At 41.5% G+C, this 17,342-nt stretch overlaps 1 protein-coding gene across 2 annotated transcripts in view; it reads left to right on the top strand.

The window, feature by feature from the left end:
* The first annotated feature begins 1,455 nt into the window (after window positions 1-1,455).
* Window positions 1,456-17,342, top strand: part of LOC106587099 (ubiquitin carboxyl-terminal hydrolase 43) — a 131,559-nt gene continuing 115,672 nt past the window's right edge. The window contains exon 1 of one of the 2 annotated variants that reach the window (XM_014175103.3): window positions 1,456-2,481. In XM_014175103.3, coding sequence (XP_014030578.3) covers window positions 1,846-2,481 — 636 coding nt within the window. In that variant the 5' untranslated portion in view covers window positions 1,456-1,845. The remainder of the gene's footprint in view (window positions 2,482-17,342) is intronic. The other variant, XM_014175093.3, reaches the window with a different exon arrangement.

Raw genomic sequence — 17,342 nt, 5'->3', positions numbered from 1 at the left:
TATGGAAGAGTTTGAGTTTGACTCATTGCAGAAGTTTGGAAGCGGGGACTGCAGAGTGCAGGCTACTCAGAAATAGAAGGTTTCCGATTACACTGCAATAATACGTGAGGTTATAAAAATATTGCAAGACAAATATGAATATTATACATCTGCTTGAGTAAATCAGCACATATGGATCACTAAATCCAATCTATGGTCTTGGCGAGCTGTGAAATTAAAACCGAAACTGATTGAGAATATCAGCAGTGTATGTCCTCTGCGGTACAAAACATGCACTACCAAGTAGCATTAAGACCATTTATTCTCTGTGTCTTTCCCATCATTTGATTCCTCCACGTGTGTGTGTCTCCAGATTGCAGTGAGGCAGGGGGATATGCCAGCCTGACAAAATTATTTTTAGGACATTTGTTTGATAGTCGTGATGAATAATCCAATCAAAGTTGATTGGTCGTGTACACGTTGCAGACGTAATCGCAGGTGCAGAAAAATGCTTATGTTTCTAGCTCCAACAGTGCAGTAATATCTCCAACAGTGCAGTAATATCGCCTAACAGTGCAGTAAAATCTCCAACAGTGCATTATTAGATGAGGCATTCCATCAGAGGATAGGATAGTGCAGGTGCAGTCTATTAGTGTGCCATCACCAGGATGCAGAACAATCTCTGCCTAAAACAGTAGGGGGCTCCTACACACCTCAAAAATATCATTCTTTTTCCGTTGGGACCATGTTGTAACAGAGGACATGCACCGTAGCCTACTCGAATCATGCCAATATAGATAATAGTAAAAAAGGAAAGAAATGGTACTGTACAGTGCAGACCTTGAATTGCTCTGATACAAAATAGGTTCAGTATTTGTTAATATAGGCCTACAGAACGCTTGTAATAGTTTTGATGAAACAATACACAACAGTCCTTATCGTGCATCTAATTATAAGGGAAGCTTATAAGCCTGTTACTAAATGAGTGTCAGCAAGCTTGTTTAAGTTGTCAATAAGCCTAATATCCATCAGTTTCAGAGTCCTGTCACTACGTGCGCCACCTTCAATGTGGAACACTTTAATAAATAGAACACTAGTCACGTTAATAATGTCACTTTAATAATGTTTACATATCTTGCATTACTCATCTCATATGTATATACTGCATTCTATACTTTTCTACTGTATCTTAGTCTATGCCGCTCTGACATTGCTTGTCCAAATATTTATATATTCTAAATTCCATCCCTTTACTTAGATTTGTGTGTATTGGGTATATGTTGTTAAATTGATAGATTTTACTTGTTAGATATTGCTGCACTGTCGGAACTAGAAGCACACGCATTTCGCAACACCCGCAATAACATCAGCTAAACACTTGTATGTGACCAATAAAATTAGATTTGATTTAATATAGTCTAAAATTGTATGAGGGCGGGAATAACGCGCACTATCCACCAAACAGAAAACCACTCCAGCAGCGCTCGGAGTGGCGAGGGAGGGAGAGAGAAAGACAGCTGTATGTGTTTGAGGACCTAGTAAACGACGAGGAAGTACTGCGCCTCACTACGACCGAGGACCATGGAGTTGAAGACAACTCACCTACACGGTGGTTACTGGTTACAGGTGCCCGCTGCTTCACCATTTTACCAGAGAAACAGTATGACAAGGGCGCGCCGAGACCTGGCGGGAATTACCGGAATGTCTGAGGGACATTGTTTAGTCATGTGCCTAAACCTCGGTATTGTCTATTAGCGGAGACCGGAGTGGTTTCGAGAGGAGGAGGGGTAGGGCCAGACAGGTAGGAGTCTATTGCTTCAGTAGTTGCTTCGTTTTCACTTGTTACCTGGTAAATAATCAACCACCATGGATAACCATAAGGAAAATAAAATGAGGAAACAGTCCATGAAAACCAAATCTACAAAACGCAAAGAGAAGAAATACAAAGCCGGGAAGCTTTTCAGAAGGAAATCGTTGAAGTCCGTTGGGAATTTTATGAGCAGGATACTGAAAACTTTGGGAACTTTGGCACACTTTGGCGACGTCGAGCCTCCTGACGGTGAGGATGATGATGGCGGGTTCAGAGACAGCGCCGCGTGCACGTTGAGTGCCACCTCAGGGAATTTTAATAAAGATGAACTTCAGGTCTCGAGGGAGATTAAGGTGAAGAAGAGCGCCTCAACCTTGTCTTCTCATGGATCTATAAAAGACAGGCTGTCGTGGTGCTATGGCGACAAAACTCCCGGAGTCCTTGGGTTGAAGAATCATGGAAACACTTGTTTCATGAATGCGGTGGTTCAGTGCCTCAGTAATACGGACCTGCTGGCCGAGTACCTTGGTTTGGAACAATACAAGTCTGATTTGTGTCAGGGGAGAGTAAACGGAATTGTAAAAAACGAGGAAGCGCAACTTGCCAGGGGTGAGGTGACCACACAGTTGGCATCCTTGGTGCGGGCGCTTTGGACCCTTGAATATACCCCTCAACTGTCCGTGGAATTCAAGGTGAGTCGCTTGTGTAGAAACACTTGAAACACAACTCATGTTTGAGGCTTAATTGGTTCATTTCCATAACAGTACCCGCTCTTGTTCACCTATAGACCTATTTACTGCTTCAGTGCGACTCTGATCATGACAAATGTTCAAAGCTCGGAGCAATCGCAGGCCCACCGAGTCGGCAACAGTTTCCAGCACAGCATTTCATTCTACACGGATAGGAATTTGCGAATGATTCAAAAACAAAATAAATATTTAACTAAAGAGAACACATCGTTCCTTTCACATGAGGGTTTGTCATAGTAATAACAGTAGGCCTATGTGTGGGCGGCTATATCAACGGTCAGACTCAACAGGTTTCCACTGGGCACAAGCTGGTTGAATCAACGTTGTTTCAACATAATTTGTCAACGTATTGTGACGTGGAATCTACGTGGAAAATACATTGGATTTGAACAAAAATCATCAATGTTGTTTTGAGGGTGAAATTGGGGTGAAATTTCAACCACAGGGTTATGTCATCATTGTAACCAATTTTCAACATAGACATACCTTGTATGTGCTAAAATATGTTGAATTTGTAACAATGTCAGATCTTCAATGTTATATCCACAATCAGCAAAATACAATAAGCTGGAGAGTTGATTTATCTACAGCCATTCATTTGGTCTCCCATTCTGGGTTTTAACCAAGCCTAGCTTTAATATTTGTCACTGTCTACTATCACTGATAGATCATTAGATTTATCGTAGGAATGATTATTGAGAGATCTTCTAATAGCTAAATATATTTGCTGTTGCTATCGAAGTCATTCCAATGGGTAGGTTTAACAAAGTAAATGAAATGTAAACATACTTCATAAGTCATACACTGTATCATCAATGATACTATTTAGGCCTATATAGCATTTGCAAAGACATTAACAGCTATTGTTTCAATTCAACCCAGGGTTCAACTAAAAATAGATAATACATAGATTTGGTAGATTTCAAATGTAATCTTCAAGTTAATCATAAATATGTTGGATTCACCTCTATCTCAACCAAACATTGAAGTTAAAGAATAGGATTAAGTCAAACTTTATTTAAAGTGCATTTAAAGTTAGATTAGATTTAGTCTTATTCTTTAACTTACATTTTTGGTTGAGATGGAGACGTGAATACAACATATCAATTATTAATTTATAGACAAACTGGATATTGCATAGTGTGGTTGGCAACGCAACCAAATATCAACATTTGAAGGAGATGTATCTTCTGCTTGGATAGTTCCATCTGTGCCACTGACTTAGTCTGGCTTTAATTACAGTTTGTCTACTTATTAATAATTTATATGTTGGATTCACGTCTCCATCTCAACCAAAAATTGAAGTTAAAGAATAGAACTAGATATAATCTAATCAAACTTTAAATGCACTTTAAATAAAGTTTGATTTGGTCCTATTCTTTAACTTTGGTTCTTGGTTAAGATGGAGACATGAAACCAACATATCAATTATTCATTTATAGACAAACTAGAATAAAAGCCGGATTAAGTCATTGACAACCAAACACAATTCAACATCACTTTTGCAAAACAGTAAATAACCTATTAACTTGTCGACAAGTTAACTAATGATAGGTTGGATTCACATCTCCAACTAAACCCCAAATAAAGTTTAAAGAATAGAATTAAGCCAGTGGCTCAGATGAAACTATTCAAGCATTAGATATCCTTACATTTTGATATTTGGTTGTGTTGTCAATATTCAATATTCAATATTACTTTTGTTATACAGTAAATAGCCTGAAGTCAAGGCTCTTACAAACGAAACAACATTTATTCAACTTTAAAATGAGTCACACGTCAATGGTGACATTTTGAGGTTAGCCTACTGTAACAAAATGTTCTTCTTATGTAATCATAGAAAGTGTGCATGTTTCAAGATAGCATGCAGAGGTCACAGGTCTGTGGAGAGCTTTACAAGTGCTATAATAATCTGTGCAGAATATCAAACAGCATTGATCACTTGCTCTATGTGTATTTAATGTAATCTCAACTGCAATCCAGGTCATTGGTTTGTGGTTTTAGATGAAGCACAGTAATAACACATTAAGTTGTTGTATAAATCCAAAATATCTGACAAGGTATTCCCATTTGAACTTTGTTGTGCTTTTAAATGCTTGAAGCAGCAGCGATAACACATTTAAATGACAACTAAATCAAAATTCAGACATTCTTTTTCCAATGGAATTTGGTTGTGCTTTTATATGGTTGAAAGCATAGTGATAAGACATTGGGAATTCAACAAACATCTGGGTGTCTTTATGAGTGAGTGAATAAAGGTTGAAATCTTATTGATCAACCTCTCAACCAAATTTTACCCACATTTCCACACTGAAATGGCGTGGTGTGCCTAGTGGGTTGTGACTGGAGGGAGTACAGCTAAGACCGGAAGCATTTTAGCTAACCATACGCCTAAACCGTTTCCTAACCTTAACCTACAGTAAGTCTCCTAACCTGCCACGTTACTTATCTTAATTAACCTGCTGCGTAAATTCTCTTAACCTGCTGCGAAAAAGTCATTTCCGGTCGTAGCTGTACTCCCTCTAGTCAGAACCGACTCAACAGTTCTCACGTCCTATTTCCGTGTAAGCAGACAGGTAGTATTTCAGGGGAGGAGCCTGTGGCAACTGTCAAAACAGGTGAGACATGTACTAGCAGTACAGGCAGTGTCAAAACTCCCATATGTTTGGATTAATGTTGAAATTCGGGTTCTCTTTTTCTTTTCTCCCCACACAAACATGGTCCAAACCATGTGTCAATGCCTATTGCTTAATGACCATTGACCACACTTCAGGGCACATTTTCTAACTAATAAGCATGCTGTGTGTGTGCTCTGTGGCTCCCACCTGCCACAAACCCTGGTGAGGTGGCTTGTCTGCATTCCCTGGATGTCCTTACTGGGTGGAAGGGAGTGGTACTTCACATGCAGGGGTGGTGCACTGAGTTTACCGAATGCTGATGAGAGTGAGCCAGACCAAGTCAACACAGTGGTCAGGGACTGCCAGGAAACCAGACGGCTGAGTCTGCGCAGGTGTCTGTCTGGCCTGATGATGTATGAATATGTACAGTTGAAGTCGGAAGTTTACATGCACCTTAGCCAAATACATTTAAACTCAGTTTTTCACAATTCCTGACATGTCATCCTAGTAAAAATTCCCTGTCTTAGGTCAGTTAGGATCACCACTTTATTTTAAGAATGTGAAATGTCAGAATAATAGTAGAGAGAATGATTTATTTCAGCTTTTATTTCTTTCATCACATTCCCAGTGGGTCAGAAGTTTACATACACTCAATTAGTATTTGGTAGCATTGCCTTTAAATTGTTTAATTTGGGTCAAACGTTCGGGTAGCCTTCCACAAGCTTCCCACAGTAAGTTGGGTGAATTTTGGCCTATTCCTCCTGACAGAGCTGGTGTAACTGAGTGAGGTTTGTAGGCCTCCTTGCTCGCACACGCTTTTTCAGTTCTGCCCACAAATTTTTTATGGGATTGAGGTCAGGGATTTGTGATGGCCACTCCAATACCTTGACTTTGTTGTCCTTAAGCCATTTTGCCACAACTTGGAAGTATGCTTGGGGTCATTGTCCATTTGGAAGACCCATTTGCGACCAAGTTTTAACTTCCTGACTGTTGTCTTGAGATGTTGCTTCAATATATCCACATCATTTTCCTTCCTTGTGATTAGAGGGCGACCGATTATGATTTTTCAACGCCGATACCAATACCGATTATTGGCGGACCAAAAAAGCCGGTACCGATTAATCGGCCGATTTTTATATATATATTTGTAATAATGACAATTACAACAATACTGCATGAACAATGAACACTTATTTTAACTTAATATAATACATCAATAAAATCAATTTAGTCTCAAATAAATAATGAAACATGTTCAATTTGGTTTAAATAATGCAAAAACAAAGTGTTGGAGAAGAAAGTAAAAGTGCAATATGTGCCATGTAAAAAAGCTAACGTTTAAGTTCCTTGCTCAGAACATGAGAACATATGAAGTGTAAGTGTTTTGCTTTTTACAGCGTGCACTGTACTGTACCTAGGTAGCTAACGTTAGAAGCTAGCACATGTAACTTAGCTACCTGTCTACAGTAACGTTAGCGAATGTGATCGACCAAATATATGGTTCGACTTAGTGTAGCTAACGTTTATGCTTACTAGCTAACTTTAGCTAGCTAGTTAACGTTAGTTAACATGGCCACTAGCTTAATAAACTCAACTCCATTGAGTTCACTAAGTAAGTCACCAGGCCAGGCACGTTTGCCTCTGGGCTCTTGAGACAAAAAGGGGTTCCAAAATTGACAGAAATCCTGTCCAAAAATGACCTCATTAAACAGAAAGGGGCACACCAGACATCCTGATATCTATGAACAAAACTAAATCATAAGTTATGTTGTTTACCTAAAACGGAGGATTTGGTGTCATATAGCTAACGTTACAACATTCGCAGAGTACGACCCTGCCTCACACAGGAAGCAGCGCAGGTCCAAATCCAGGCACTTGTCATCTCCCGTCTGGATTACTGCAACTCGCTGTTGGCTGGGCTCCCTGCCTGTGCCATTAAACCCCTACAACTCATCCAGAACGCCGCAGCCCGTCTGGTGTTCAACCTTCCCAAGTTCTCTCACGTCACCCCGCTCCTCCGCTCTCTCCACTGGCTTCCAGTTGAAGCTCGCATCCGCTACAAGACCATGGTGATTGCCTACGGAGCTGTGAAGGGAACGGCACCTCCATACATTCAGGCTCTGATCAGGCCCTACACCCAAACAAGGGCACTGCGTTCATCCACCTCTGGCCTGCTGGCCCCCCTACCTCTGAGGAAGCACAGTTCCCGCTCAGCCCAGTCAAAACTGTTCGCTGCTCTGGCACCCCAATGGTGGAACAAGCTCCCTCACGACGCCAGGACAGCGGAGTCAATCACCACCTTCCGTAGACACCTGAAACCCCACCTCTTTAAGGATAGGATAAAGTAATCCTTCTAAGATTAAAAGATTTAGATGCACTATTGTAAAGTGGTTGTTCCACTGGATATCATAAGGTGAATGCACCAATTTGTAAGTCGCTCTGGATAAGAGCGTCTGCTAAATGACTTAAATGTAAATGTAAATGTAAATATGAAAGCTGGTGGTTCCTTTTAACATGAGTCTTCAATATTCCCAGGTAAGAAGTTTTAGGTTGTAGTTATTATAGGACTATTTCTCTCTATACCATTTGTATTTCATATACCTTTGACTATTTGATGTTCTAATAGGTACTTTAGTATTGCCAGCCTAATCTCGGGAGGTGATAGGCTTGAAGTCATAAACAGCGCAATGCTTGAAGCATTGCGAAGAGCTGCTGGCAAACGCAGGAAAGTGCTGTTTGAATGAATGCTTACGTGCCTGCTGCTGCCTACCACTGCTCAGTCAGGCTGCGCTATCAAATCATAGACTTAATTATAATATAATAACACACAGAAATACGAGCCTTAGGTCATTATTATGGTAAAATCCTGAAACTATAATTTCGAAAACAAAACGTTTATTCTTTCAGTGAAATACGGGTGGCATCCATAAGTCTAAATATTTGTAACGGCCGTCGTAGTGAATGGACCAAGGCGCAGCGGGTTGAGTGCTCATCTTTCACTTTTATTGAACACTAAACAAAAACAAGAAACCGAACGACAGCTAGACAGTTTTGCAGGCTACACACACAGCAATGTAAAATCAACTTCCTACAAAAGACAGGGGGACAAAGGGCTACCTAAGTATGGCTCCCAATCAGCGACAACGATGTACAGCTGTCCCTGATTGAGAGCCATACCAGGCCAACACAAAGAAATACACAACCTAGAATGGAACATAAAAATAGAAAATATAGAACATACAACAAAACCCCGAAACACACAAAACAAACACACCCCTGCCACGTCCTGACCAAACTACAATACCAAAATGACCCCTTTACTGGTCAGGACGTGACCATATTGTTGTTACATTGCACAACCTTCAATGTTATGTCGTAATTATGTAAAATTCTGGCAAATTAGTTCGCAACGAGCTAGGCGGCCCAAACGGTTGCATATACCCTGACTCTGCGTGCAATGAACGCAAGAGAAGTGACACAATTTGCCTAGTTAATATTGCCTGCTAACATGAATACTTCTGTGTATTGATTTTAAGAAAGGCATTGATGTTTATGGTTAGGTACATTCGTGCAATGATTGTGCTTTTTTCGCAAATGCGCTTTTGTTAAATCATCCCCCGTTTGGCGAAGTTGGCTGTCTTTGTTAGGAAGAAATAGTCTTCACACAGTTTGCAACGAGCCAGGCGGCCCAAACTGCTGCATATACCCTGACTCTGTTGCACAGAACGCAAGAGAAGTGACACAATTTCTCTAGTTAAAAGAAATTAATGTTAGCAGGCAATATTAACTAAATATGCAGGTTTAAAAATATATACTTGTGTATTGATTTTAAGAAAGGCGTTGATGTTTATGGTTAGGTACACATTGGTGCAACGACATTGCTTTTTTCGCGAATGCGCTCGTTAAATCACCTGTTTGGTGAAGTAGGCTGTGATTCAATGATAAATTAACAGGCACCGCATCGATTATATGCAACGCAGGACAAGCTAGATAAACTAGTAATATCATCAACATGTGTTGTTAACTAGTGATTATGTTAAGATTGATTGTTTTTTATAAGATAAGTTTAATGCTAGCTAGCACCTTACCTTGGCTCGTTGCTGCACTCGCATAACAGGTAGTCAGCCTTCCACGCATCTCCTCGTGGAGTGCAATGTAATCGGCCATAATCGGTGTCCAAAAATGCAGATTACCGATTGTTATGAAAACTTGAAATCGCCCCTAATTAATCGGCCATTCCGATTAATCGGTCGACCTCTACGCGTGATGCCATTTATTTTGTGAAGTGCACCAGTCCCTCCTGCAGCAAAGCACCCCCACAACATGATGCTGCCACACCCGTGCTTCACGGTTGGGATGGTGTTCTTCGGCTTGCAAGCCTCCCCCTTTTTCCTCCAAACATAACGATGGTCATTATGGCCAAACAAGTCCCTTTTTATTTCATCAGACCAGAGGACATTTCTCCAAAAAGTATGAACTTTGTCCCCATGTGCAGTTGCAAACCGTAGTCTGGCTTTTTTTATGGCGGTTTTGGAGCAGTGGCTTCTTCCTTGCTGAGCGGCCTTTCAGGTTATGTCAAAATAGGACTTGTTTACTGTGGATATAGATACTTTTGTACCTGTTTCCTCCAGCATCTTCACAAGGTCCTTTGCTGTTGTTCTGGGATTGATTTGCACTTTTCGCACCAAAGTATGTTTATCTCTAGGAGACAGAACGCGTCTCTTTCCTGAGCGGTATGACGGCTGTGTGGTCCCATGGTGTTTATACTTGTGTACTATTGTTTGTACAGATGAACGTGGTACCTTCAGGCGTTTAGAAATTGCTCCCAAGGATGAACCAGAGATCAACAACAACAAAAGTTCTGACGTCTTGGCTGATTTCTTTTGATTTTCCCATGATGTCAAGCAAAGAGGCACTGAGTTTGAAGGTAGGCCTTGAAATACATCCACAGGTACACCTCCAATTGACTCAAATTATGTCAATTAGCCTATCAGAAGCTTCTAAAGCCATGACATAATTTTCTGGAATTTCCAAGCTGTTTAAAGGCACAGCCAACTAAGTGTATGTAAACTTCTGACCCACTGGAATTGTGGTACAGTGAATTATAAGTGAAATAATCTGTCTGTAAACAATTGTTGGAAAATTACTTGTGTCATGCACAAAGTAGATGTCCTAATCGACTTGCCAATACTATAGTTTGTTAACAAGAAATTTGTGGAATGGTTGAAAAACGAGTTTTAATGACTCCAAACTAAGTGTATGTAAACTTCCGACTTCAACTGTATGTCTATGGTCTGGCCTCACAGGGACACCTGTGGCTGATCATCCAGGGGCACGGTGCCCAAAGCTAATACCCCTGGGCCTGGGTGAATGACATTGCTCACTCTCATTTACTGGAACCTTTGGACCTATGCTGCAAATATAGATGGTACCAGAATTCTGTATTAGAACATTTTGATTTGGTTCGGCTAATAGGCTCTAAACTAATTATGATTCCAGCAGTAATTTGTGGAAATCGAACTGCGATGCAAAGATAGAGGGCTTTGAGGTGAAGGGTTTCATAAGCTTCAGAACAGGTAGGGCAAAGTGAGATACTTTTTGAAGTTTATACGTTAAGTTTTGTGTGCAGTCTCTCGAAATGTAGTACTCAGATCTATTGAATAATCAATTGCCTTTGGGTATAGGTATTCCCATTCATTCATTCTCATTCATTCCCTCCTCTCACTGCAGTTGTACGGATGGCTTTGACTTGAACAATACACTGATTTATATCTGTTGGTCCTCTTTGGGTGAGATGAGGATGTTTACTGCTGTAGCAGTGCAGCCCAGTGCATTTACTCTGGGAAAGGTGGAGACCCCCTACTGAGCAAGCTCCACTGGTGCGTGTGGAGAGTGCAGCAGTGAGCTCCAAAACAAACAAGAAAAGTGTTGGTGAAAGACAGGAAAACACCCACCCATCCATTTACTCCTGTCCCCTGTATGAATGGTACTAGTTTGTGATGAGGAAGGATTCTGCACAGTGGTTCTTTGACAGCTAATTGTTATTGTCAATGTCAGTGTGCTTTTAAAGAGCACTAGTCAGAGGCATTGGCCTGGTTAACAAGTTCAACAGTGCCTGAGTGAGGATAAAAGATGGCTCTGCAAGCTTTTCCCTTCCCTCACTTTCCTTGCTGAGTCTGGAGGTGGTGGTTGTATCAATGTTCTCCATGACTCCTGTGTAGGCGGTGGTGGGTGTGAGTGGGTGTCATGTTGGTTGTTTTGGAGCACAGGCGGAGATGCAGTGTTTGTGTTTTCCTGTCTCTGCTTTCTTTCAAGAGCTACGGTACTCACACACACAGTCTCTCTCTCTCTCTCTCTCTCTCTCTCTCTCTCTCTCTCTCTCTCTCTCTCTCTCTACTCAGAGATTGTCAGGGCGCTACTACTTAATTTGAGCCGAAAAGCTCTGACAAAACAACATAATGAAAAACACAGTGAGAAATATTTCTGTGATATGGCTATGTAAGTACTGTAATTTGAGTGAATTTCTGGTGGATGTATTCACCACCATGATTAATGGTCTAGGTTCAACGGGGGGGGGGGGATCAATTTCAACTACGCTAGGCTGTAAGACCACCCAATCACGTAGAAGGTGGCTGAAACGACATTACTCCCCACTTTATCTTAGTGAAGGGAATGGCTCAGAAACCTTTAAAGGAGCAATCTGCAATATTTACAGCTGTTCAGTGGTCATTTTAATTAATGATATACAGAACACCCATTGATTCTTGAAGAATACAACACAAATGTCTCATGAGCTTAGTACAACTGTCTTACCCTACCATATCCCAAATGATGAAGTTATTTTACTCCATTGTTCAACTTTAATGTAAATTACGTGGTAGGGCTGACGTTTGGCCACCCCAAATATGTATTAGTGATTGTGCCATTAGGATACACTAACAGCTTAGACCCTCGTTCTTCCCACACAATTGCACATTTACTGCCTCCACTGTAAGTCGTAGCGTTTGTGTCCCAAATGGCACCCTATTACCTCCAAAGTGCACTATCTTTTTTTACCAGAGCCCTATGGGCCCTGCTCAAAAGTAATGCACTTTATAGGAAGTACGGTACCATTTGGGATGCAGCTATAGGAGTTTAAACTTCTCCATTACAGTAGTGTTAACAGAGAGCCTTTCCCAGGCTGTAAACCACTCAGAGATGATTATGACCAATCGCAATTCATCCTTTGTTTCCTTCTCTATTCTTGATGGTAGTAAATCCCACATTAGGGTCGTCGTCGCGGAGACAAGGCAAAGGCTTTGGGCTTTGGGCTTTACTCTGTCGATACACTGGCAGCATATCTGGAGGAGGATTTCATGTTATGTTACCGAGACTCTTGGGGAAATGAAATCTTGGAGAGCCTTGCATCCAACATCTTATGTTGTCTTGCCATAATAAATAGTGGTTTTCATTCTTTTGGAGGTGAATACATGAACATGAAGTCTAGCATCCAGACTAGTACGTCCGCTGCCATCATATATATTTTTTGGGGTGAATTCAGATACAGTATAACTCAGATTAATCAGGATCAGTTTTGGGCTTAAAAAACTCAGACGGGGGCGTCTAGCGTGGGGAGCCAGGAGACAGGCAAGAGCATTTGCTTGGTGGCCGGGACTGCGGCGGGCCGAGGTTTGTGTTTCTCTCCAGGGGAGAAACGGGGGGAGGCTGGGTCGTCTGGAGCTCAGCTGAGATTGATGAGTGGAAAGAATGGTGAAAATGAGAGAGGGAACGAGGGAGGTAGAGTTTGGGGGGAAAAGAGGGAGCAGAAGGGGGAGGCTTTATTGAGTGGAGGGAATGGAAGGAGAGGCGGGGCAGGAGAGGAATAAAGTGATGCCCCGTCAGTGTCTGCCTGGTCAGCGGAGGAGAGGATCGCCAACCAGCAACACAAGGCTGCTGCAGAAACATGTAAAAGGAATGGAGGTGCCAGAAATGATGGTGATGAATACCGTCTAGGCTCATTCCCACTAGGCAGCAACATCTGCTCTTGCGTGTGTGTGTGCCCAAGCGCTTGCTTGTGTGTGTCAACATCACAATCTCTTAAGCTTATGTAATGTCATAATTCCTCATGGTTCTCCCTCCCAGACTGTCATTGTGGAATCTAACAAGGTCCATTTGACAGGCCAGGCTGGGGTGAGGTGAGTAGGGGTGACCGTGTAAATGTCATTTTGTTAATGTATGGCACATTCCTAGTCCCGACGGAGCTCTCCTTATACCTAGCTGTTTACAGTGAAGATGATGTGGGGTACTTGTGAGACCAACGCTAAAGAGGGGAAAGTCAAACACTCTCCAGCTTACTGTCTTGGATGCCAGGGCAGGCGTGGTATGTGTGAGTGTGTTTGGTGTGTGTGTGTGTGTGTGTGTGTGTGTGTGTGTGTGTGTGTGTGTGTGTGTGTGTGTGTGTGTGTGTGTGTGTGTGTGTGTGTGTGTGTGTGTGTGTGTGTGTGTGTGTGTGTGTGTGTGTGTGTGTGTGTGATGTTATTGCCTGAGTGTGGGGGTCTCAACCTCTTCTAAGATGTGAGAGGGTGAGAGAGGGCGACTTTGTCAACTGCCCCTGGAGACTGTGCAGGTTAATGGTGTACCTGTGTTTATTTAAGAGGCTAGGTTAGGTCACCCTCAACTGTATTTTGAGTGTTTGCAATCGTTTCTATCTCTCTATCTGTCTCTAGTCTCACCCTCCAGCAAATGTTTGCTTCACCTCTCTAGTAAAAAGTAACTTGCAAGGCACCATGACATGGAGAGTGCACTGTAGTACCGTATAGTCTGCCTATGTTTACTGTGGTTATGGAATAAGATGCGTCTTCACCATGGAGACCAGCAGTACCCTAAAGACAGCTGAGGAGTACAAACAACTTTTAAAGAGGGGAGCAAATATGGTCTGGCATCACACAGTGACACACACAAAGTCATAAATCATTCAATCTAACCAACTATGTGTAAAACACATTTGACATTTCTTCTTCTTGACATAGTAATCTTTGGCTATCTATTCAAAATGTCCCAACCAACACATTTTACACCCAGGTTCTCTCAAATCCCTTCAGTGTTTACCAAATAGCCTGGATGATTATTCCCATGCTCCCCGTGGGGACAGAAACACAGTATATCATGTTTGTTTTGGCACTTTCATGGCCAGTCATTAAATGTTAGTGTCAGGTGTCTAAACTGTCTGTCTGTGATTTGGTTGGTTATGATGATGATGATAAATGGAGGCTGATACAGGCTTACTCAAACAGGCCTCAAAATGTTAGAGGATGTTATTCGTACTACTTTGGTGGGATTACGCCTCTATCTCCTCTCAGGCATAGGGTGGGTGTGAAAAGTAGAGACTATGTTGATATGTCTATGCAGATATCAAGGGGAATTCCTTTGAACAAGAAGTGCAATCTGTTTTTGAAGGATGGGATGGGGTCCTTACTTTCTTAGCAACAGTGCTGCTGTGCAGGGACATTAGCATGCCGTAGTAGCAGGATCACCTCTGGGCGTCAACAAAACAAAATGTGTGCACACAGCAGAACATAACCCCTCTTTCCAAGCCCTCCTTCTCTCAACCCCCTGTCCTAATGAAGCCATCACAGCTCTGAGATGTCATCAGGTTTCTGCTTCCCAGACACAGCGGGCCCACGGTAACCTTGGACACATCGGTTGCTGTCCCCACCACTCTCTCCGCCACCCCCGACTCTGTTTCCCCCTTTCCCTTTTACCCTTTCTGGGGTAGCAACATACCATAACATAACTGCACTGTCCTTTGATTGGCAGAGAGAGTGACTAGGATTAGTGAAAAGGGCTGTGTCCGAAATGGCACGCTATTCCCTATATAGTGCACTACTTTTGACCAGAACCCTTGTCAAAAGGAGCGCACTACATAGGGAATAGGATGCCATTTCAGATACAGCCACAGTCAACATGCCCTCTCCCTCTGAGGGCCCCCTTCATAATGATTAAGCTCATTAGTGGTCCATCTCAGGTAGTAGGGAGGTAGGGGGCCTCGCATCCTGTCCCATGTTTATATTTAGAACACTGGCGGTGTGATGCAGCAATTTTTTATGAAGCGTGGAGGAGCGTCTGGGATCGGGCTTTGTTACTCAGAGGGCGGAGGGAGGAATGGAGAGAGTGGAGGGGGGAGAGAAGAGAGAGGGAGAGAGAGCAATGGCTGGTGGGAATGGAAAGTAGCCACCTGGATGTCCTGATGGTGTTGTTATTAGCTACGCCTGTCACTGTCTCAAGGAGAGCCAGGGTTGGGTTGATTACTTTCGAAATGTTACAGTTACTAGTTACTTAACCAAAATTGTAATCAGTAACGTAACTTTTGGATTGCCCAAACTCGGTAACGTAATCTGATTATTTTCCCATTACTTTTGGATTACTTTACCCTTAAGAGGCATTAGAACAAGACAACAATTATCAATCAAATGCATTTGGTGTGTCATTGTAGATATAGTGGTCTCTGACTTTGGTCAGACTCGCACAGGTGGAACACACTTTAACTTTCCATATTTTCAATGCAAAATGTAATGTCATTGACAAAACAGAAAGGTGTCATAATATATACTACATGACCAAAACTATGTGGACACCTGCTCACCTAACATCTCATTCCAAAATCATGGGCATTAATATTAGAGGTCGACCGATTAGGATTTTTCAACGCCGATACCGATTATTGGAGGACCAAAAAAAGCTGCTGCCGATTAATTGGCCGATGTTTATATATATATTTGTAATGAAGACAATTACAACAATACTAAATGAACAATGAACACTTTTATTTTAACTTAATATAATACATAAATAAAATCAATTTAGTCTCAAATAAATAATGAAACATGTTCAATTTGGTTTAAATAATGCAAAAACACAGTCTTGGAGAAGAAAGTAAAAGTGCAATATGTGCCATGTTAAAAAGCTAACGTTTAAGTTCCTTGCTCAGAACATGAGAACATATGAAAGCTGGTGGTTCCTTTTAACATGAGTCTTCAATATTCCCAGGTAAGAAGTCTTAGGTTGTAGTATTATAGGAATTATAGGACTATTTCTCTCTATACCATTTGTATTTCATATACCTTTGACTATTGGATGTTCTTATAGGCACTTTAGTATTGCCAGCCTAATCTCAGGAGTTGATAGGCTTGAAGTCATAAACAGTGTAATACTTGAAGACCTCGAAGGACTGCTGGCAAACGCAGGAAAGTGCTGTTTGAATGAATGCTTACGAGCCTGCTGCTGCCTACCACTGCTCAGTCAGACTGCTCTATCAAATCATAGACTTAATTATAATATAATAACACACAGAAATATGAGCCTTAGGTCATTAATATGGTAAAATCCGGAAACTATAATTTGGAAAACAAAACGTTTATTCTTTCAGTGAAATACGGAACCGTTCCGTATTTTATCGAACGGGCGGCAACTCTAAGTCTAAATATTGCTGTTACATTGCACACCTTCAATGTTATGTCATAATTATGTACAATTCTGGCAAATTAATTACGGTCTTTGTTAGGAAGAAATGGTCTTCACACAGTTTGCAACGAGCCAGGCGGCCCAAACTGCTGCATATACCCTGACTCTGCTTGCACAGAACGCAAGAGAAGTGACACAATTTCTCTAGTTAAAAGAAATTAATGTTAGCAGGCAATATTAACTAAATATGCAGGTTTAAAATGTTTTACTTGTGTATTGATTTTAAGAAAAGCATTGATGTTTATGGTTAGTTACACATTGGTGCAACGACAGTGCTTTTTTCGCGAATGCGCTTGTTAAATCATCACCCGTTTGGCGAAGTAGGCTGTGATTCAATGATAAATTAACAGGCACCACATTGAATATATGCAACGCAGGACAAGCTAGATAAACAAGTAATATCATCAACCATGTGTAGTTCAAAAAAAAATATATACAAAAAAAATGTATGAAATGTATGTATTCACTACTGTAAGTCGCTCTGGATAAGAGCGTCTGCTAAATGACTAAAATGTAAAAAAATTATTATGTTAAGATTGATTGTTTTTTATAAGATAAGTTTAATGCTAGCTAGCAACTTACCTTGGCTCCTTGCTGCACTCGGTAACAGGTAGTCAGCCCGCCACGCAGTCTCCTCGTGGAGTGCAATGTAATCGGCCATAATCGGTGTCCAAATGCCGATTACCG

This window comes from Salmo salar, chromosome 02, assembly GCF_965601325.2.
Source record: "Salmo salar chromosome 02, fSalSal1, whole genome shotgun sequence".
NCBI classification, from domain to species: Eukaryota; Metazoa; Chordata; class Actinopteri; order Salmoniformes; family Salmonidae; genus Salmo; species Salmo salar.
Note: the sequence above shows the minus strand (reverse complement) of the source record. Positions and strands in the feature narration are given on the sequence as shown.